The 18,505-nt window shown below is 42.2% G+C and overlaps 1 protein-coding gene across 2 annotated transcripts in view; it reads left to right on the forward strand.

The window, feature by feature from the left end:
* The first annotated feature begins 3,928 nt into the window (after positions 1-3,928).
* The window catches only part of LOC146672529 (protein NLRC3-like), a 20,762-nt gene continuing 6,185 nt past the window's right edge, over positions 3,929-18,505 (forward strand). Inside the window, exons 1-9 of one of the 2 annotated variants that reach the window (XM_085401263.1) lie at positions 3,929-4,851; positions 5,107-5,208; positions 6,201-6,279; positions 8,254-8,458; positions 8,610-10,407; positions 11,601-11,774; positions 11,988-12,161; positions 12,338-12,511; positions 17,825-17,998. In XM_085401263.1, the coding sequence (XP_085257389.1) occupies positions 4,733-4,851; positions 5,107-5,208; positions 6,201-6,279; positions 8,254-8,458; positions 8,610-10,407; positions 11,601-11,774; positions 11,988-12,161; positions 12,338-12,511; positions 17,825-17,998 (2,999 nt within the window). In that variant the 5' untranslated portion in view covers positions 3,929-4,732. The remainder of the gene's footprint in view (positions 4,852-5,106; positions 5,209-6,200; positions 6,280-8,253; positions 8,459-8,609; positions 10,408-11,600; positions 11,775-11,987; positions 12,162-12,337; positions 12,512-17,824; positions 17,999-18,505) is intronic. The other variant, XM_085401264.1, reaches the window with a different exon arrangement.

Consider the following 18,505-nt stretch of genomic DNA (forward strand, 5'->3'; position numbering starts at 1 on the left):
CAGAACTGGAAGCAGAGCCACCTTTGGCTATGATATCTTTACTGGACCCAGTAAGTCCAGTCAAGGTCAAAAACGTGGTCAGTCCCCCATTTAGTGCCATAGATCTGAAACATAGTAAACAAAATGCTAGTAAAAAGTTACAAACATGTTCAAGTTACATGTCTACAACTCCACAACAGACATACTTTGCTACTGGTGCCAAACAGTACTGCAGTCTGTAGCTTTCCAGCCATCCTTTGAACGTCTTTGAGTTTAATGTAGCCAAAACTGGATTCAGTAATCAGTGTTTATTTACAGAAGCCGTAGAGTATGGCTGCCACATGTGAACATCAGTGACGGCTCATTTAAACTGTAGGAACGATTAACCCAACATCAGAAAAATACTTCATTTTACATTAATGTGACAAATTAACACTGCTGGGACTTTTCTGGTCCTACACTGTTCATGTCCAAGTCAACACATTGTAAGATTTACACGTGGAAGGTCATCTAAGCTGCTTATGTGGAGATTACCTTTCCTTTAACAACGACCAGTTTCTTCTTTTCAGTTTTCAGTTTTATTTGTCATATGCAAGTTAGCACAGGGTCAACATTGCAATGAAATGTGTTTGACGAGCAGCAGTCACTCGGCAGCTTGATACAGTAGGAGAAACTATAATAAAATAAAATAATAAAGAAAATAGAAAAATAGTAAGGAGCAAATATTAGAGAGACATGGTAAAAGAGAAAAGATGACTAAATATATTTGTATCTATAAATATATGTACACTAGTGATTAAATAAGAAAATCTTGAAGAGAAATATGACGGGAGGGCAGATGGGACATTGCACAGGAATGAGCAGCAGAAAATCACAGTATTGCACTTTTAAATATAAATATCAATGACAATAAAGTGGAGTGACCAGTGCAGATTAAACAGAGTACTTGTGAAGCTGCAGGTAGCTTCTGAGTGCTGTGTTGTGTGTGTTTAAGTGTTGTGGTTGAGGTGTCGTATGGCTTGGTGGTAGAAACAGTTTTTGAGTCTTGTAGTCCGAGCAGACAGACTCCTGTAACGATGGTAACAAGGAGAACAGCTGATGTGCTGGGTGGCTGTGGTCCTTGATGATGCTGTGTGCTTTATGGAGGCACCGCTGGAGATAAATGTCCTGAATGGCAGGAAGCCTCGTGCCAGTGATGTGCTCTGCTGCCTTCACCCTCTGTAGTGATTTACGGCTGCTGGCAGAGCAGCTTCGTACCAAACTGTGATGCAGCTCGTCAGCAAGCTCTCGACTGCACACCTGTAGAAATTTGAGGTGATGTTGGCGTTCATGCCAAACTTCCTCAGCCTCCTCAGGAAGTAAAGCCGCTGGCGAGCTTTCCTGATTGTTCTCACCTCAAACACATTATTTACCCATCCAGGTGGAACATGTAGCTGTGCTCGGTTTGACAGCTTTCATCCTGGCAGCAGCGTCAGCTGAAGCATACAAGGCACACATAGATGTCACTGAGCTGGAGCTCTGGGAGAGACGTCGCCACTTTCAGGCCTTTAAACAAAGCTGTTGGAGCACAAGTCCCAAAGATTTATAGTTTCTCTTCATGTCTTCATTGTTCCTCCATGGAGAGATGTTCCAAGTAGCCTTGGCTCGAGACAGGCGTCCTGCAGGACTACCTACCAACTGTCCACTGTTTGCAGTCGTGGTAGAGTAATGTTGCCCACCAGTGACTGAAAACCATGGATTGGAGAAGAATGACAGAATTCAGTGACCTTGTGGGGCCATAACAGAGAAATGACAGCAGTGTAGTGGATCAAATAAAGAGTGATGATGTTATATTTGTGACTGTAGCAGGACCAAGGCTCAAAAGGTTGCAGGCGTTGTTAATTGAGCAGAAGATGGACGGCATCAAGCCCTCTCCTCGACAGCTACAGGATCACAGTCTGCAGGTTCAGTTATGCAACGTTTTAGCATCGATGCGTGAAGTTAAGAGCAGACAGGGAGGTTATTTTTGCACTGGGCTGGAATGACTCAGTTTACCTGTCAAAGGCTATCACGGCTGGGAGAAAACCCTCAGCATTAGTAAAGAAGGACCACGGTGGCCTCTGGGTAGAAACACTGCAGAGTTCATGTGGATACGCTGCTGCATTAGGTCAGATAGAAATATCATAAAGCATCATTAAGTAAAAACGTTTATTAAGAACAAATGTTTAAATATTGTTAACGTGTTTCCCAGAAACATCTGTAGAGACAAAGAGCTTTCTGTTGTTGCTTCGAGGAAACAAGCTCTTCTTTTTAGTTTTGTCCTGGTATTTATTCCAGGACGGACTCATCCACTGAGCAGTGTTTGGGTTTCTTCGTTTTCCTCGTTCTGGATGCAAACTATTACAACTTGGGCTTTATTTCAGTGACAATGGCCTTAAGCTGCAATACAACAGGAAGTTACTCATATATAGTAATTTCCCAGACCATATTAAAAATCCATTAACAGGAAATACAAATGATGGGACAATGCCCCAGCATGGACATTAGAACAGTTGGGAAAATTTACCTGGAAAAAGGTGAAAATGAGGCTTCATTGAACTGGAATTACAAAGACCAGGAATGTGAGATCCACCAGCCACAACTGAGGGTTTTTACACGTCATATCCTCAAAGTAGAACTACAGTGATCAAAAGAATCGACTTTAATGTTATTCTTTCTTTATTTATGTCAGATTTAACCCCCCAAAAAGCTTTAATCTTTAACTAGTCTTTGGACGTAGCTACAGTACGGTCAGGTTGACAGTTTATGGGTAACATGTGGCCACCAGGCACTGTGACACACTTCCATGTTATATTACCTTGGCGTCCCGTAGGAATACAGGAGAATCATGTGAGGAATCTAAGAGTTGTTTCTTAATTCAATTCAGTTTTATTTACACAGCACCAAATCACAACAGCAGTCGTCTCAAGGTGCTTTATACTGTAAGGTAGCTCGTACAATAATACATACAGAGAAAAACCCAACAATCATATGACCCCCTATGAGCAGCACTTTGGCGACAGTGGGAAGAAAAAACTCCCTTTTAACAGGAAGAAACCTCCGGCACCAGGCTCAGGGAGGGGCGGGGCCATCTGCTGTGATTGGTTGGGGTGAGAGAAGGAAGACAGGATAAAGACATGCTGTGGAAGAGAGACAGATGAACCGCTGAGTGTTGTCCCGTCGAGGTGGCTCTTCTATGTTGTGCATTTATGGCACCAAACCACAAATGCAAAGGAAGAAAGGGTCGAGGCACAGCACCCAGCTGCCTGACAATATTCAGGCAACGTCCAAAGCCCCACAAAGGACCTACCCACACCCCACTGGCCCCGCCCAGATCAAGGAGCTGTCACAGCAGACAAAAATGTGAAGTCCGCACATAGTCGCCATGGCACCCACCAACCCACCACACCATCCCCCATGGAGCTACCAGGAGAGGCATACTGGCCCACTGAGGATCACAGAGGAGCAGACCCAGGGGGGCTGACAGCACAGCCCCCACCCACCAGTCGTGCAGCTTATTTTATCTTGTCAGCGTGAGCCCCACCTAAAGGGGACAGAGGGATTAGTGAGTTGCATTAGTGGGGCAGGAGAGAGTGAAGCAGGGGAGCCAATGTCACTGCGATACGACTCCTCAACACCATCCAGCCTGCCCCACCACTCATAATGAGTCCTGCTGTGCTCTGTAGCAATGATGCATTTTATGTGTGTGTGCCAGGTTAGTGCTGTGGATTCAAAGGAGCACAGTTCCACTAAACAGGAGATCAGGATAAACCCCAGTAACCAACCCTGCCCCCGCCATCACATATTCTCAATCCCAGCAGAGGCCAGCCCCACAATGACATGCCACACGTGATACACAGCCAACATTACTGTTATAATTACATGTTTCCTTTATTACTTTCCTTTCAACCTATTTATTTTGCAACAAAGAGGAAATGCCTCCAACATGCACAAACATTTGAGCCACAACATGCAGTTAATGTGCACAAATGTCTTTGATATGCTGCTCAGTGATGGTGGTGACTGTCAGAGCAGAGCTACTGAGAATCAATAAGTAATATCAATGATGGGATCAGAATCACTAAATTCTTCTCATCCCTGTCAGTATCATACATGTGCTGTATAATGTGATAAATGTAGAGGTGCTGGCTGTTCTCTCACTCTGCTGTTTAGCTGTAAAGGACGCCTCCCTGCCTTTGTCTCATTCATGACCTTTAATAGTCTCTTCTAACATGCAGAGATCTGTATGATCTGTTTCATAGAGTCTAACCAGCCTGTACAGGTAACAACAACAGTCACTGCATCACTGACACACAAACGTCATCTCTGTCAATAACAACATTCATACATGGAATAAAAACACATCAGTGGATCATTGCTGGAGCTGATGTTTGTGCTCCTGGTGCAAAGGCTCTCAGTTTCCTCCTTGAAATAACATCAGTGGTGGGTCAGCGACATGCTTTCTTTCCCTCTCAGGTTTAAATATCTGGGACTCTCCACCGTTTGGTTTTAGAGCTGAAGAAGCTTCTCTGATGAAACGTCTTCCAGAAACTTAAAGACGTCTCTTTTCTCTCCAAGCTCCTTAGATCACATGACCTGGATGACTGAACCTACAGACATATTGACCTGGTTTCATGGTCACATGACAGGTCAGAGGTCAGCGACTGTAACTCAGTTCCTCCTGTTAATGTGAACTCACTGAGTGTTTGTGGTTTACCTCTCAGACTGACTGAAGATGATGATGGAGGAAGAGGAGGACAGAGCAGAGTCTGCAGGGTCCAGCTGTCCGTCTGTGAGGAGTGACCGGTCCAAAGGTCATAATCCAGACTTCAGTGGTGAACCTGGAGCAACGAGGTCAGAGAGCTGAACTCACTGAGTAACAGAAATAATTCTGCACTGACATTATAATCAGTGTTGACTCTGGTTGATTGTCTGACTGTGTTTGTGAGCTGAGAGGAAATGAAAATGAGTTTGTAACAAAAATCAGTTTTGTCCAGTTTTCCTGTAAAAAGCTGAACTCTAATCTAAGAGGATGTTACTGACAGGAAACAGCTGCATTATCTGCAGTCTGTGTGATCACAGCTGCTTCAATCATGTTTGTGTCTGCAGAGGTCAGAGGTCACAGTCTGCAGGGTCCAGCTGTCCGTCTGTGAGGAGTGACCGGTCCAAAGGTCAAAATCCACTCTTCAGTGGTGAACCTGGAGCAACGAGGTCAGAGAGCTGTGATGACTCCTTTACATGTTTGTGTTTCCTGGATAAATATGACCTGAAACATCCTCAGATTGTTACAAAGATTCATTAAAAAGAAAACAATGAAAGAGAAAAGATCCAAATGTTCGACTTGGTCATTTGCTGTTTGAGGACAGTGATGCTCATATCTGTGGGGAAAGTGTGACCTGAGTGGGTTCATGTTTGTCTTTAAAGAACAGAGCTGCTCTGATTCTCTTTGTGTCTGATCTGTTAAACAGTCTGAGAGGTCACACAGAGACCCAGCAGCTAAAGCCTGGATCATACTGGCTGCTGTTACTCCATCAGGACAACACTGAACCACAGTGGTGTGGATGTAGTGGATAAATCCCACCATACTGATGCTCAGAGTTAACCACAGGGAACAAAACCAGATGTTACCTTCAGATTGTGACCTTTGGAGTGGACGATGCAGATTTCAATAGAGAATAAATGTTGTTGTTTTTCAGCTGTGAAGAAAGAATCTAATTTTCTGAACTTAAGAATTTATGATGCTGGAAACAACATGGAGACTATAACACAACATTTCCACTGTGTTCATAGAATGAATGTAAAACTGTCAGACATTCATTAAATATGCAAAATGTCTACAGAAGCATCAGAGGGTCAGACGTGAAGCACTCAGTGATTTTGATCAAATGACTCATCAGTTATTGATCTGTACTACACTGATCTACCACGTTAGTAAAGCTGGTGTTCTGGTGGTGGAGGGAGACTCGGATCATGTTCTGGTTTTGGAGCAGTGATCTGCTGATGGTTCAGTTTGATGAGCTTCTTCAAAATCATCCCTGACATCACCACTGAAAGGACGTCCATGAAAACAGACTGAAAATTACTGATATGTTCACAATCTGAGAGTTTAAAACTTGACAGACTTGATTCAGATGAAGTTATTTGAGCAGAAACTCCTGGATCTTTATCCTGTGTTGATCTAATCCTTCATGGTTCCTCCACAGAGTGGACCAGCAGAGCTCAGAGGTTCCCAGTGGTCAGTCTGCCCAGCAGCATCAAACACAGCTGGACTCCATATTTATGGTCTGTACATGTACAACAACTACTTTATTATTAATAATAATGCATTTATTTATAGGTCCCTTTCAGAACACCAAGGACTCTGTGGACTAAATGACCAAAAGAAACAAACTTTGAAATCAGACGGTGCAAATGTGATCACAGGGAAACGTTTTAAACATCGAGGCTTTAAACAGAAACCAAAGTGAAACAGTTTGTAGTCGAGATCAGTGGGAATGAAGCTGAATAACTGTTTCTTCAATAACTTTGAGCTCTTAAAAAAAGAAAAACTAGCTGAAAGTCTGGCTGCTCTTATGAAAAGTACAGAGAAATTATGGGTCGCTCAACACTTGTGCACAATATAAGAGTTTAAATAAATCAAAAGAATAACTCAAAATCCTACAATCATACTGATAAAGTCATCTACAGCTAACTATCCAAGTGGATTTGTTTAAGACAGCTCCATCTGCTGGTGGCCCTCTGCAGGTGCATGAAAGGGGCGTGTTTATAGTGAAAGTAGTAGAGAAAGTAAACCCCACGGGAAGGAGGAGGACTCTCAGCAGCTTCCAGCTCATATTCAGACATTTGACTTCTCACTGAAAGCAGCAAGTTTGAGTGTCTGTACCTTAGTTAGAAGAGATAACATGTCAGTAGTAATTAGAGTTGATTGAGCAATGCTGTCCTTGTAATGTAGTTTATGATTTTTATGGACAAGTCCAGTTTTTCTGTAGAGCCTCTCAAGTTGGTGACAGCAGCAGTGGAAGTTCACGTGTAAACCAGAGCAGCAAATCAGGTCCAAATGTGTTGTTCACAGTGAGTGGGATCATCATTGGCTGCTATGTTAACCTCCTGCAGCAGGATGTGTTTGGTCAGAGAATGGATAGATCACGAAGTCATTGTTGAGTTTAGGGAGACAGTAGACAGTTGGAGGAGGTTCAGCCAGTTGACACACAGTAGATAAAATAACTGAAGGCAGGAGCAGACACCTGTATGACTTTCCACCTCTCACATAGATTATTTCCCTGGGCAGCGCCACAGGGCTGGTAGATGTAAACAAAGCTGGAGGAGAGGATTTATTCATCTGAGAAAAGTCACAGAGTTGTGTCTTGATGCTCAATCATCCAGGTACGTAAATCCCAAAAAGCTTGATTCTGTTCATCTGGATGTTTTCAGTGGGAGAAACGTTTCATCATCATCAGGTGACTTCTTCAGTCTCAGCTGACTGCAGGTTTCAATCTCATAAACAGGACATTTGTATGACTGAAACCAGCCCACTGAAGGAACAATGGGCTGGGAGGTCAGTTCATTGATCATTGGTACGCATATTGTCAGGACCATTGATCAATGGTTGTTGATCAATGGTCATGAGTCCAGTTCACAGAGAGCTGGGGAATGGCTGCAATCACAGCATGTAAGATGGTGACAGTTGTACCCTTAGGCCCCTCCTCCATTCAGAGATGGTCTTTTCACATAAATGGCCTCCTTGACTCCGCCCTCAAACCAGCGTTCACATTTACTCAGGACCTTCTTGATGTGAAGTTCTTCTGCTTCGCTGGCTGCTGTGTCTGTGGGGATGGTGTTTGTTCTGTGTTGTAGTGTCCTGATGACGCCCAGTTTGTGCTCCAGTGGATGATGAGAGTCAAACCTTAAATACTGATCTGTATGTGTAAACAGAGTGAACCTTTAAGACCAGTTGTCTGTACGATCAACTCAGTCACCTGAAACATCTCCAAGTTTCTGGCTTTGATCATCAACCTGTTGGTAGTTCAGCTCTGAACACCAGTGAAATGTTTCTCCCACTGAAATCGCTGCATTCATATGAACAGCATCAACGTTTTGGGATCATGGAGTTGTGGACAAAGTCTCAGTTAATCAGATAAAGTCAAACCTATAATTGGTAAAGAGTTCGTGGATGATATGCCCCTTGATCGTAAAGAAGTGGATGTTGTGTGGACTAAAGTTCAGAGTGGTGGGTCATTCATAAATATTCTGTTCCAGCTGCTGGAGGACAACATCATCACTTTTGTGAAGAACGAGCTGAAGAAGATCCAGAAGGCTCTGAATCCAAATAAGCCCCAGTGCTTGGAGTTTCAGAGGGAGGATGATGAGCAGAGGAGAAACAGCAGAGAGGCATTTGTGAAGATCACAGTGGACTTCCTGAGGAGAATGAAGCAGGAGGAGCTGGCTGACCGTCTGCAGAGACGTAAGAGGATTTATCTAAAGATTTAAGCTGCTGGATAAATGAGAGACTTGTGACACCAGTGTGTTCAGTCATTTCTCAGTGGGTCAGAAATTGTCATCAGCATTTTGTAAAATATGATTGTTAAAGTTGTATTTTTATTATTATTATTCAGAACTTCCAGCTGCTGTTTGTCATCGTAACCTTAAATCCACCCTGAAGAAGAAGTTCCAGTGTGTGTTTGAGGGCATCGCTAAAGCAGGAAACCCAACCCTCCTGAATCAGATCTACACAGAGCTCTACATCACAGAGGGAGGGACTGCAGAGGTCAATGATGAACATGAGGTCAGACAGATTGAAACAGCATCCAGGAAACCAGACAGACCAGAAACAACCATCAGACAAGAAGACATCTTTAAAGCCTCACCTGGAAGAGATGAACCAATCAGAACAGTGCTGACAAAGGGAGTGGCTGGCATTGGGAAAACAGTCTTAACACAGAAATACAGCCTGGACTGGGCTGAAGACAAAGCCAACCAGGACATCCAGTTCATATTTCCATTCACTTTCAGAGAGCTGAATGTGCTGAAAGAGGAAAAGTTCAGCTTGGTGGGACTTGTTCATCACTTCTTTACTGAAACCAAAGAAGCAGGAACCTGCAGCTTTGAAGACTTCCAGGTTGTGTTCATCTTTGATGGTCTGGATGAGTGTCGACTTCCTCTGGACTTCCACAAAACTACAATCCTAACTGACCCTAGAAAGTCCACCTCAGTGGATGTGCTGCTGATAAACCTCATCAGGGGGAAACTGCTTCCCTCTGCTCGCCTCTGGATAACCACACGACCTGCAGCAGCCAATCAGATCCCTCCTGACTGTGTCGGCATGGTGACAGAGGTCAGAGGGTTCACTGACCCACAGAAGGAGGAGTACTTCAGGAAGAGATTCAGAGATAAGAAGCAGGCCAGCAGGATCATCTCCCACATCAAGACATCACGAAGCCTCCACATCATGTGCCACATCCCAGTCTTCTGCTGGATCACTGCTACAGTTCTGGAGGATGTGCTGGAAACCAGAGAGGGAGGACAGCTGCCCAAGACCCTGACTGAGATGTACATCCACTTCCTGGTGGTTCAGGCCAAAGTGAAGAAGGTCAAGTATGATGGAGGAGCTGAGACAGATCCACACTGGAGTCCAGAGAGCAGGAAGATGATGGAGTCTCTGGGAAAACTGGCTTTTGATCAGCTGCAGAAAGGAAACCTGATCTTCTATGAATCAGACCTGACAGAGTGTGGCATCGATATCAGAGCAGCCTCAGTGTACTCAGGAGTGTTCACACAGATCTTTAAAGAGGAGAGAGGACTGTACCAGGACAAGGTGTTCTGCTTCATCCATCTGAGTGTTCAGGAGTTTCTGGCTGCTCTTCATGTCCATCTGACCTTCATCAACTCTGGACTCAATCTGCTGGAACAACAACAAACAACCTCCCAGAAGTCTGAAACAGGAGATTCTGCAAAGAAACACTTCTACCAGAGTGCTGTGAACAAGGCCTTACAGAGTCCAAATGGACACCTGGACTTGTTCCTCCGCTTCCTCCTGGGTCTTTCACTGCAGACCAATCAGACTCTCCTACGAGCCCTGATGACACAAACAGGAAGTAACTCACAGACCAATCAGGAAACAGTCCAGTACATCAAGAAGAAGCTCAGTAAGAATCTGTCTGCAGAGAAAAGCATCAATCTGATCCACTGTCTGAATGAACTGAATGATCGTTCTCTAGTGGAGGAGATCCAACAGTCCCTGAGATCAGGAAGTCTCTCCACAGATGAACTGTCTCCTGCTCAGTGGTCAGCTCTGGTCTTCATCTTACTGTCATCAGAAGAAGATCTGGATGAGTTTGACTTCAAGAAATACTCTGCTTCAGAGGAGGCTCTTCTGAGAATGCTGCCAGTGGTCAAAGCCTCCAACAAAGCTCTGTGAGTAAACATGTTGTCATCGCTTCATTGTTAAAATCATGGGAAATAAATCAGAAATGCTGAGTTCAAAGAGCACTGTAACATTTTTTTAAAATAGTAAATTAAATGATCATCAGTCACTCGGTAAATATATGGTAGTTTTAATGTTTCACTCCAGCATTTCTAAAACACACTTTGTTCTGTAACTCTTATCAAAGGACAATCCAGACCCAGCCTATAAGAACATGAGCTCTGATGCTTCAGCCCCTCTGACAGGTTTATTATCCTCAGCTTGTTCATTTGTCTCCAACTCCAGGAGTTTGGTTGTTTTATTCTAATGCACAAACTTCACCTGCCAGACTTCACCTACATCTTTTTCTGATGTTCATAATTTAAGTTCAAGTTTGTATCTCACTTTCAGTGCACACCCTCCCTTTTTAAATATAAATCTCTGCTGTGCTGTCATGTTTTCATCCTGTATGGAGGGAGAAACTCGGTCTTCATTACTGAAATTGCCTCTAAGGTCGTGTTTCTTGTCAGTAACCATATGTAACTGTAAGGCTTCCATAACCAGTGTTATCACAGAATTACAGTGGGTTGTCTCTGGGTCCTCTACAGTTTCCTCCCACTGTCCACAGACATGCAGTTAGGTTACCTGGTGATCTAAACTTCATGCAGGTGTGAGTGAGAGTGGTTGTCTGTCCCTCTGTGGGCTTAGTGGAAGAGACTGGATGGATCTCTGCTTTGTCTTTGATATATGCTGACAGCAAACATTCTCCATGAAGTCTGCATTTCAGCTCATCTCCTTTATACACACCTTTAACAGGAAGAGTTTTATACAGCTAGTGTTTAAAATCAAGTGTTATTCACAATACACAGGTAATGAGCATGATTATTGAATTACTAAAATTTTCTAAAATAATTGTTTTAGTTAATATTGTATGACAGTGTACACAGAATTATTAGCTCAGTAGGCAGAGTGGTCGCCCCATGATCATAAGGTCAGGGGTCGAATCCACCGAATAGTTACCTTGTGGTACCCCTGAGCAAGGTACCATCAAGGTACCAATCATGTGCACTGGACTGGTAGCACTCATAGTCTCATAGGTTTAAATACATTTTTTTAAAAAAGGGTTCAACATATAAACAAATTTAATTTGATCACATATATTGTTTTTTTTTTTTTTTTTTTGTTTTTTTCCTTTCTCTCACAGACTGAGCAGCTGTAACGTCTCAGAGGAAGGCTGTGAAAATTTGTTGTCAGTGGTCAGCTCCCAGTCCTGTAGTCTGAGAGAGCTGGACCTGAGTACCAACAGCCTGAAGGCTTCAGCAGTAAAGCTTCTGTCTGCTGCAGTGGAGAGTCCACACGCCAAACTGAATGTTCTGAGGTCAGATCAATTTGTATTATGTTTAGTTCTGTTTGTTTATGTGTTTGATGTTTGTTTTTGTTTATGTCTTTATCCAGTTATCCTTGTTTCATAGCATTTTCATTCATTTCAAAGTTAAACAGAAGTTTTACTAACCTGCTCAGCACAAGACAATAAGCTATTGCACCCTGATTACACTTTAACAACAATCTTTATTCATGTTTTTATCTTCAGACTTAACATCTGTGAACTCTCAGAGGAAAACTGTGAAGCTCTGTCCTCAGTTCTCAGCTCGCAGTCCTCTAGTCTGACAGAGCTGGACCTGAGTATCAGAAAGCTGCAGGATTCAGGAGTGAAGCTTCTGTCTGCTGGACTACAACGTTTAAACTGTGAACTGAATACTCTGAGGTCAGATCAGAAAACATTTAGTTTTTAGAATTATTAATTAAAGTTCATACATATGATGTTGTATCTTAGTATGTTTATGTTTCCTTTAAAAATAGAAAGTCAACATTTAATGTTGTGAAATGTATTAACAAACTCTACATGAGTACTTGTTTTATAGATTGTCTTTTATTTTTCAGACTGAGTGGCTGTAACCTGTCAGAGAGAAGCTGTGAAGCTCTGTGCTCAGTCCTCAGCTCCCAGTCCTCCAGTCTGAGAGAGCTGGACCTGAGTAACTCTGACCTGCAGGATTCAGGAGTGAAGCTTCTGTCCGCTGGACTAAAGAGTTCACAGTGTGCAGTGGAAACTCTCAGGTCAGGATTCAAACTTTTCCACAGATGATCATTTGAAATGTGATTTATATTATTGTATAAACAGGTAACTTTTACAGCTGTCAAGTGAACTTTTATTTACATTTGAGTGGATAATTGGACTCTGAATTACTAAAAGTTGTTATAGTCATGTCTCTGTTTATTTAAAAAAATACTTCACGTACTGCCTAATTTAAAGATTTAGGCTCCTTTGGGCCCATAATATATATATTTGATTTCTTTGTGAATGAAATTAGGAGGATATTGGCGACTGCTGATTGGCTCGCTGTTTGTTTTTTATTCACAGTACTTAATTTTAAAGGCTGATTTCTCAAAATGAGATGTTTATCTTTTCTTCTACAACACGTGGAGCCACCAAATCTTCTTGCTTGATTTATTCATTACAGTTTGATTTAAAGAATATTAGACTCGTAACATAATAAATATATTTATTTCACTTCTTCTTGAGAGAAAGAAAGGGATGACTGGGTGAGCTCCAGTGGTTCATCCCAGCAGAGAGAGCGGCACACTGGGCTGCAAATGATCACAGTAGTAATGGCCATAGTTTGATAAAACAGGCAGTCTTACCCTGTAGATAATACAGGGTTCTGGTGCCGATGTGGGGGAGGGGAGTCGCCCGGTACTAACTACATACTACTAACTACCTCATCCAGATGTCTTCCCTACTAAACCTGATAAGAAGTAACTGCAGTAGCCTTATAGGTCAAATCAGTTTCACCTGTTAAAGTTAGCTCCACTATTAATTAGGGGTGGGGGAAAAAATCGATACTGTGTAGTATCGTGATATTTTGTTTGCTAATAATGTATCGATACAGGGACAGCAGAAATCGATATTTTGTTACAAACAATTTTTTCTCTGAAGTCAACATGCTCTGGAGTCAGAGCATGTTGACTTCAGAGCATGTTGATCCTTTTTCTGAGCAACAATCCTGACATTCCTTCACTGTCCAAATGTGTTTAACTTTTTTTTTGGCAGCAATAAACATGACAGTTTACTTATTTTAATTTAAGACATGTTTAATTTTAATTAAGTTTGAAACTTTTTTATTTAATGTAAAATTATATTTTTTTTAAAATTTACTTTCAAATTCTTCAGTTGCTGAAGGGGCTGCATAGTTTTCATAAATTGCATAGTTCAGAATAGCTATAATTGTACCAGATGGTTGCATTCAGTTAAGTTGGACTAGACTGTAATACAAACCGTTCAGTTTGTCAACAATAAAACTGACTGAAATGAGAGAAAGACTGAGTGTGAGACTTTGATATTAGATAAAATGAATATTGATAAAGTTTACCTTTATGTGCAGAATTTAAATATCGCAAAATATTTTAAAAAATCGCAATAATATCGTATCGTGCGTTAAGTATTGTGATAATATCGTATCGCGAGTTGTATGGTGATTCCCACCTCTACTATTAATGGTGTCACTTGTTATTTCTGGGATGAGTTTAGTAGCCTGAACAGCTGCTTAAAGGAAAGTAATTAAATAATAAAAATAACCTAAGTCCGGGGGAACCTGCAAGAGCTGTTTGCACAAAGAATAATGCTCAGACTTTGAGGTTTTATCGTTTTACACAAGGTTTAAAAATGAATGTCCACAATTGAATTGCAGAAATTGTTATTGAGCTAATACTGATGTAGTTGTTATCTTTGGTAAGGAGAGGTTGGAGGAAGGATGAGCACAGTCAGGCCTAAAGATGCTCTTAATAATAATAATGGATTGCATTTATATAGCGCTTTTCGAGACCCTCAAAGACCCTTTACAATCCCACTACAGGGAGTGCAGAATTATTAGGCAAGTTGTATTTTTGAGGAATAATTTTATTATTGAACAACAACCATGTTCTCAATGAACCCAAAAAACTCATTAATATCAAAGCTGAATGTTTTTGGAAGTAGTTTTTAGTTTGTTTTTAGTTTTAGCTATTTTAGGGGGATATCTGTGTGTGCAGGTGACTATTACTGTGCAGAATTATTAGGCAACTTAACAAAAAACAAATATATACCCATTTCAATTATTTATTTTTACCAGTGAAACCAATATAACATCTCCACATTCACAAATATACATTTCTGACATTCAAAAACAAAACAAAAACAAATCAGCGACCAATATAGCCACCTTTCTTTGCAAGGACACTCAAAAGCCTGCCATCCATGGATTCTGTCAGTGTTTTGATCTGTTCACCATCAACATTGCGTGCAGCAGCAACCACAGCCTCCCAGACACTGTTCAGAGAGGTGTACTGTTTTCCCTCCTTGTAAATCTCACATTTGATGATGGACCACAGGTTCTCAATGGGGTTCAGATCAGGTGAACAAGGAGGCCATGTCATTAGTTTTTCTTCTTTTATACCCTTTCTTGCAGCCATGCTGTGGAGTACTTGGACGCGTGTGATGGAGCATTGTCCTGCATGAAAATCATGTTTTTCTTGAAGGATGCAGACTTCTTCCTGTACCACTGCTTGAAGAAGGTGTCTTCCAGAAACTGGCAGTAGGACTGGGAGTTGAGCTTGACTCCATCCTCAACCCGAAAAGGCCCCACAAGCTCATCTTTGATGATACCAGCCCAAACCAGTACTCCACCTCCACCTTGCTGGCGTCTGAGTGGGACTGGAGCTCTCTGCCTTTACCAATCCAGCCACGGGCCCATCCATCTGGCCCATCAAGACTCACTCTCATTTCATCAGTCCATAAAACCTTAGAAAAACCAGTCTTGAGATATTTCTTGGCCCAGTCTTGACGTTTCAGCTTGTGTGTCTTGTTCAGTGGTGGTCGTCTTTCAGCCTTTCTTACCTTGGCCATGTCTCTGAGTATTGCACACCTTGTGCTTTTGGGCACTCCAGTGATGTTGCAGCTCCAAAATATGGCCAAACTGGTGGCAAGTGGCATCTTGGCAGCTGCACGCTTGACTTTTCTCAGTTCATGGGCAGTTATTTTGCGCCTTGGTTTTTCCACACGCTTCTTGCGACCCTGTTGACTATTTTGAATGAAACGCTTGATTGTTCGATGATCACGCTTCAGAAGCTTTGCAATTTTGAGACTGCTGCATCCCTCTGCAAGATATCTCACTATTTTTGACTTTTCTGAGCCTGTCAAGTCCTTCTTTTGACCCATTTTGCCAAAGGAAAGGACGTTGCCTAATAATTATGCACACCTGATATAGGGTGTTGATGTCATTAGACCACACCCCTTCTCATTACAGAGATGCACATCACCTAATATGCTTAATTGGTAGTAGGCTTTCGAGCCTATACAGCTTGGAGTAAGACAACATGCATGAAGAGGATGATGTGGACAAAATACTCATTTGCCTAATAATTCTGCACTCCCTGTATTCATTCACTCTCACATTCACACACTGGTGGAGGTAAGCTACAGTTGTAGTGGTAGGTTAGGTTTTGCCCAAGGACAAAATGACCAAGACAGAGAGAGCTGGCTCATCAGACAGACAAGCTCATCTTGTAACCTACTGGTTCGCTGGTCAGCACACCAGCTGACTAGCGAACCGGCTAACTAGCACACCAGCTAACTAGCACACCGGCTAAATAGCAAATCAGCTAACTAGCAGACCAGCTAACGGCAGCCACAAGCTGAAGGACGATTAAATGTAGTGGAGATATCAGAGATGACACTGGTGTGTCCGATTCACTCTTTAGCACTCTGGTCACTCCGGTGTGTCAGCCAGAACACCACTGAAGGCCAAATGATCCCAGCATGTGGAATAAAGAGCTTAAGGTTTGGTTTGAGGCACTTTATTCTTTCACTGATTGATTCTTGCGGCTGTGATCATGTGTGTGGTTTCTTACAAAAAGGAAGTACACAATACAAATACATGACAAATAAGATGAATAGATAAGTTACATATCCAGTTATATGTACGTACATCAGTATAGCTAATATAGCCATATATAAGGACAAAGATCACAGTACTATAATGCAGTAATGTTAAACACAAAGGTGTATATCTACATAAATCTGTCCTATCAGTGATCAGGGTACTGTAGTATACTTCCACTACATAAACTATAGAAACTAAACGACATTAGTGTGACTTTAAGTTACCATCAGTACAGACGAACTGATGGTAGTTGTACAAAATAAAGGCATTGCAATTATTGTGAAGGGCTTCCGGTTAAACTAAGATCAGCTGATTACCTCATAACAAATTGTTTGCTATAGAACGCAGCTCCCACTCTTCATTAATATCATGTACTGTAACTCCCAAGTAACCATGGTTACCCAGCCACGCCCAGTAGTCTCCAGAGAGACCAACAGCTGGTGCACGTTGTAACGCCGTGGCTTTCGTAGTCTCTCCTTTTTCTACAGCTCATGTGTTCTTCTTGTGATGGTGCGTCTTGAGGGAGGCTCATACATGCCGTCATTTGTTGATCCTAAGAACGTTCCTCAGACCGACTTCTTCAACAACACTAATCGGCCTGCAGTTTGTAGCTACTCACTTCACTGTGGTGTTTGTTAGCTTGTCTTTCTTTGTTTTATCTTGACTCCTCCCACAAGCTGATCCTACGTAGTCTGCCCAAGCCTCCCACCTCTGTTTGTTTGGGTGGTTTGTTTGCTGCCATCAACAGCGTGTAATGCATTTAAGTGATACTTCAGACATGAAGTATTGCGACAATAAAAAACTCAACTTTGCTTAAAAATAACTTTAGTTGTATCAACACTGCCCTCTGGAATAATTAGACTTTGGTGACAAACTGATGTGATCTCCATGTTTCCTTTGTTGGACTGTGGGCGAGTGTCAGAACTGAATGTACTGAGTAACATGTGGAGTTTAAATATGTGTCAGTTCCAGTTTTAGAGCTCTAAAGTGCAGCTATCATGTTAGGAATATGTTAGGAATAGACAGGAACACTGAGCACACTGAGGTCAAATCTTTATTTATCCAGTTCATCTGTAGGCTGAGCTCAGTCCATCCATTTAGTGAAATGATGTTTAAAGGTCTCCTTGTTCTGTGAGCGTGCACAGATCCTGAAGCAGAAAGCCTGGGTTAACAGAGAAATGATCATCACTGTGATGATGCTCACCATCTCTGACTGGGATTTGAGGTTTTGTCAAAGCAGCAAAGAAAGCCTGGCTATGTTGGACTGGGTGTGGAAGCAGCTCCCAGTTTGAGTTCAGGAGACAGACACCCTCTCTACTTTGACGATCAGCTTCAAACTTTCCTTTTTGATAAAACTTATAGTTAGAGCTGGATCAGGTGACCCTGAACCATCACTTAGTTATGCTGCTATAGAGATGGATAACAGATGGATTGTTGTTTTGTGTGTCTGCAGTCTGTCAGGCTGTCTGATCACAGAGGAAGGCTGTACTTCTCTGGCCTCAGCTCTGACCTCCAACCCCTCCCATCTGAGAGAGCTGGACCTGAGCTACAATCATCCAGGTCTCTCAGGAATGAAGCTTCTGTCGGCTGGACTGAAGGATCCAGGCTGGAGACTGGACACTCTCAGGTATGGAGAGAATGTCTGATATAGGAGGAAGAGCTGGAATCATTTCCTGTGTCTTTCACTCACTTCCTGTTTGTTTCCTGCAGATGAGACATGAACAATCACACATGCAGGAATATTTTCAGGGACAGACACACTAGTCTAGCTGGATAGTACATGGATATTTATGTAGGGGGTCTTCAAGGAGTCTGTTTGCAGGAACATTAATGATAACTGATAAGTCATGTTGAGAGTTTCATTAAAAGTAGACTTACAGTTAGGTAATATTTGGACAGAGACAACATTTTGTAACTTTAGATACAAGTATCAGCCATGTGTGTGTTTCCCATGCTGTATGTCCACAGTCACAGTGACAGTCAGTGACACTGACAGAAGGATGAAACAAGGCTGTGAATCATTTCAGTCTGTGTGTGTGACAAAGAGGCAGACAGGAGCAGCTAACATTTGGAAATGGAAGCTTACTGGAAACACTACATTCACGGCTGAATTCACAATAGATTTGTTCTCAAG

Source organism: Rhamphochromis longiceps, linkage group LG3 (assembly GCF_057381845.1).
Source record: "Rhamphochromis longiceps isolate RC_006_pf linkage group LG3, R_longiceps_female_GT1.1, whole genome shotgun sequence".
Taxonomy (NCBI): Eukaryota; Metazoa; Chordata; class Actinopteri; order Cichliformes; family Cichlidae; genus Rhamphochromis; species Rhamphochromis longiceps.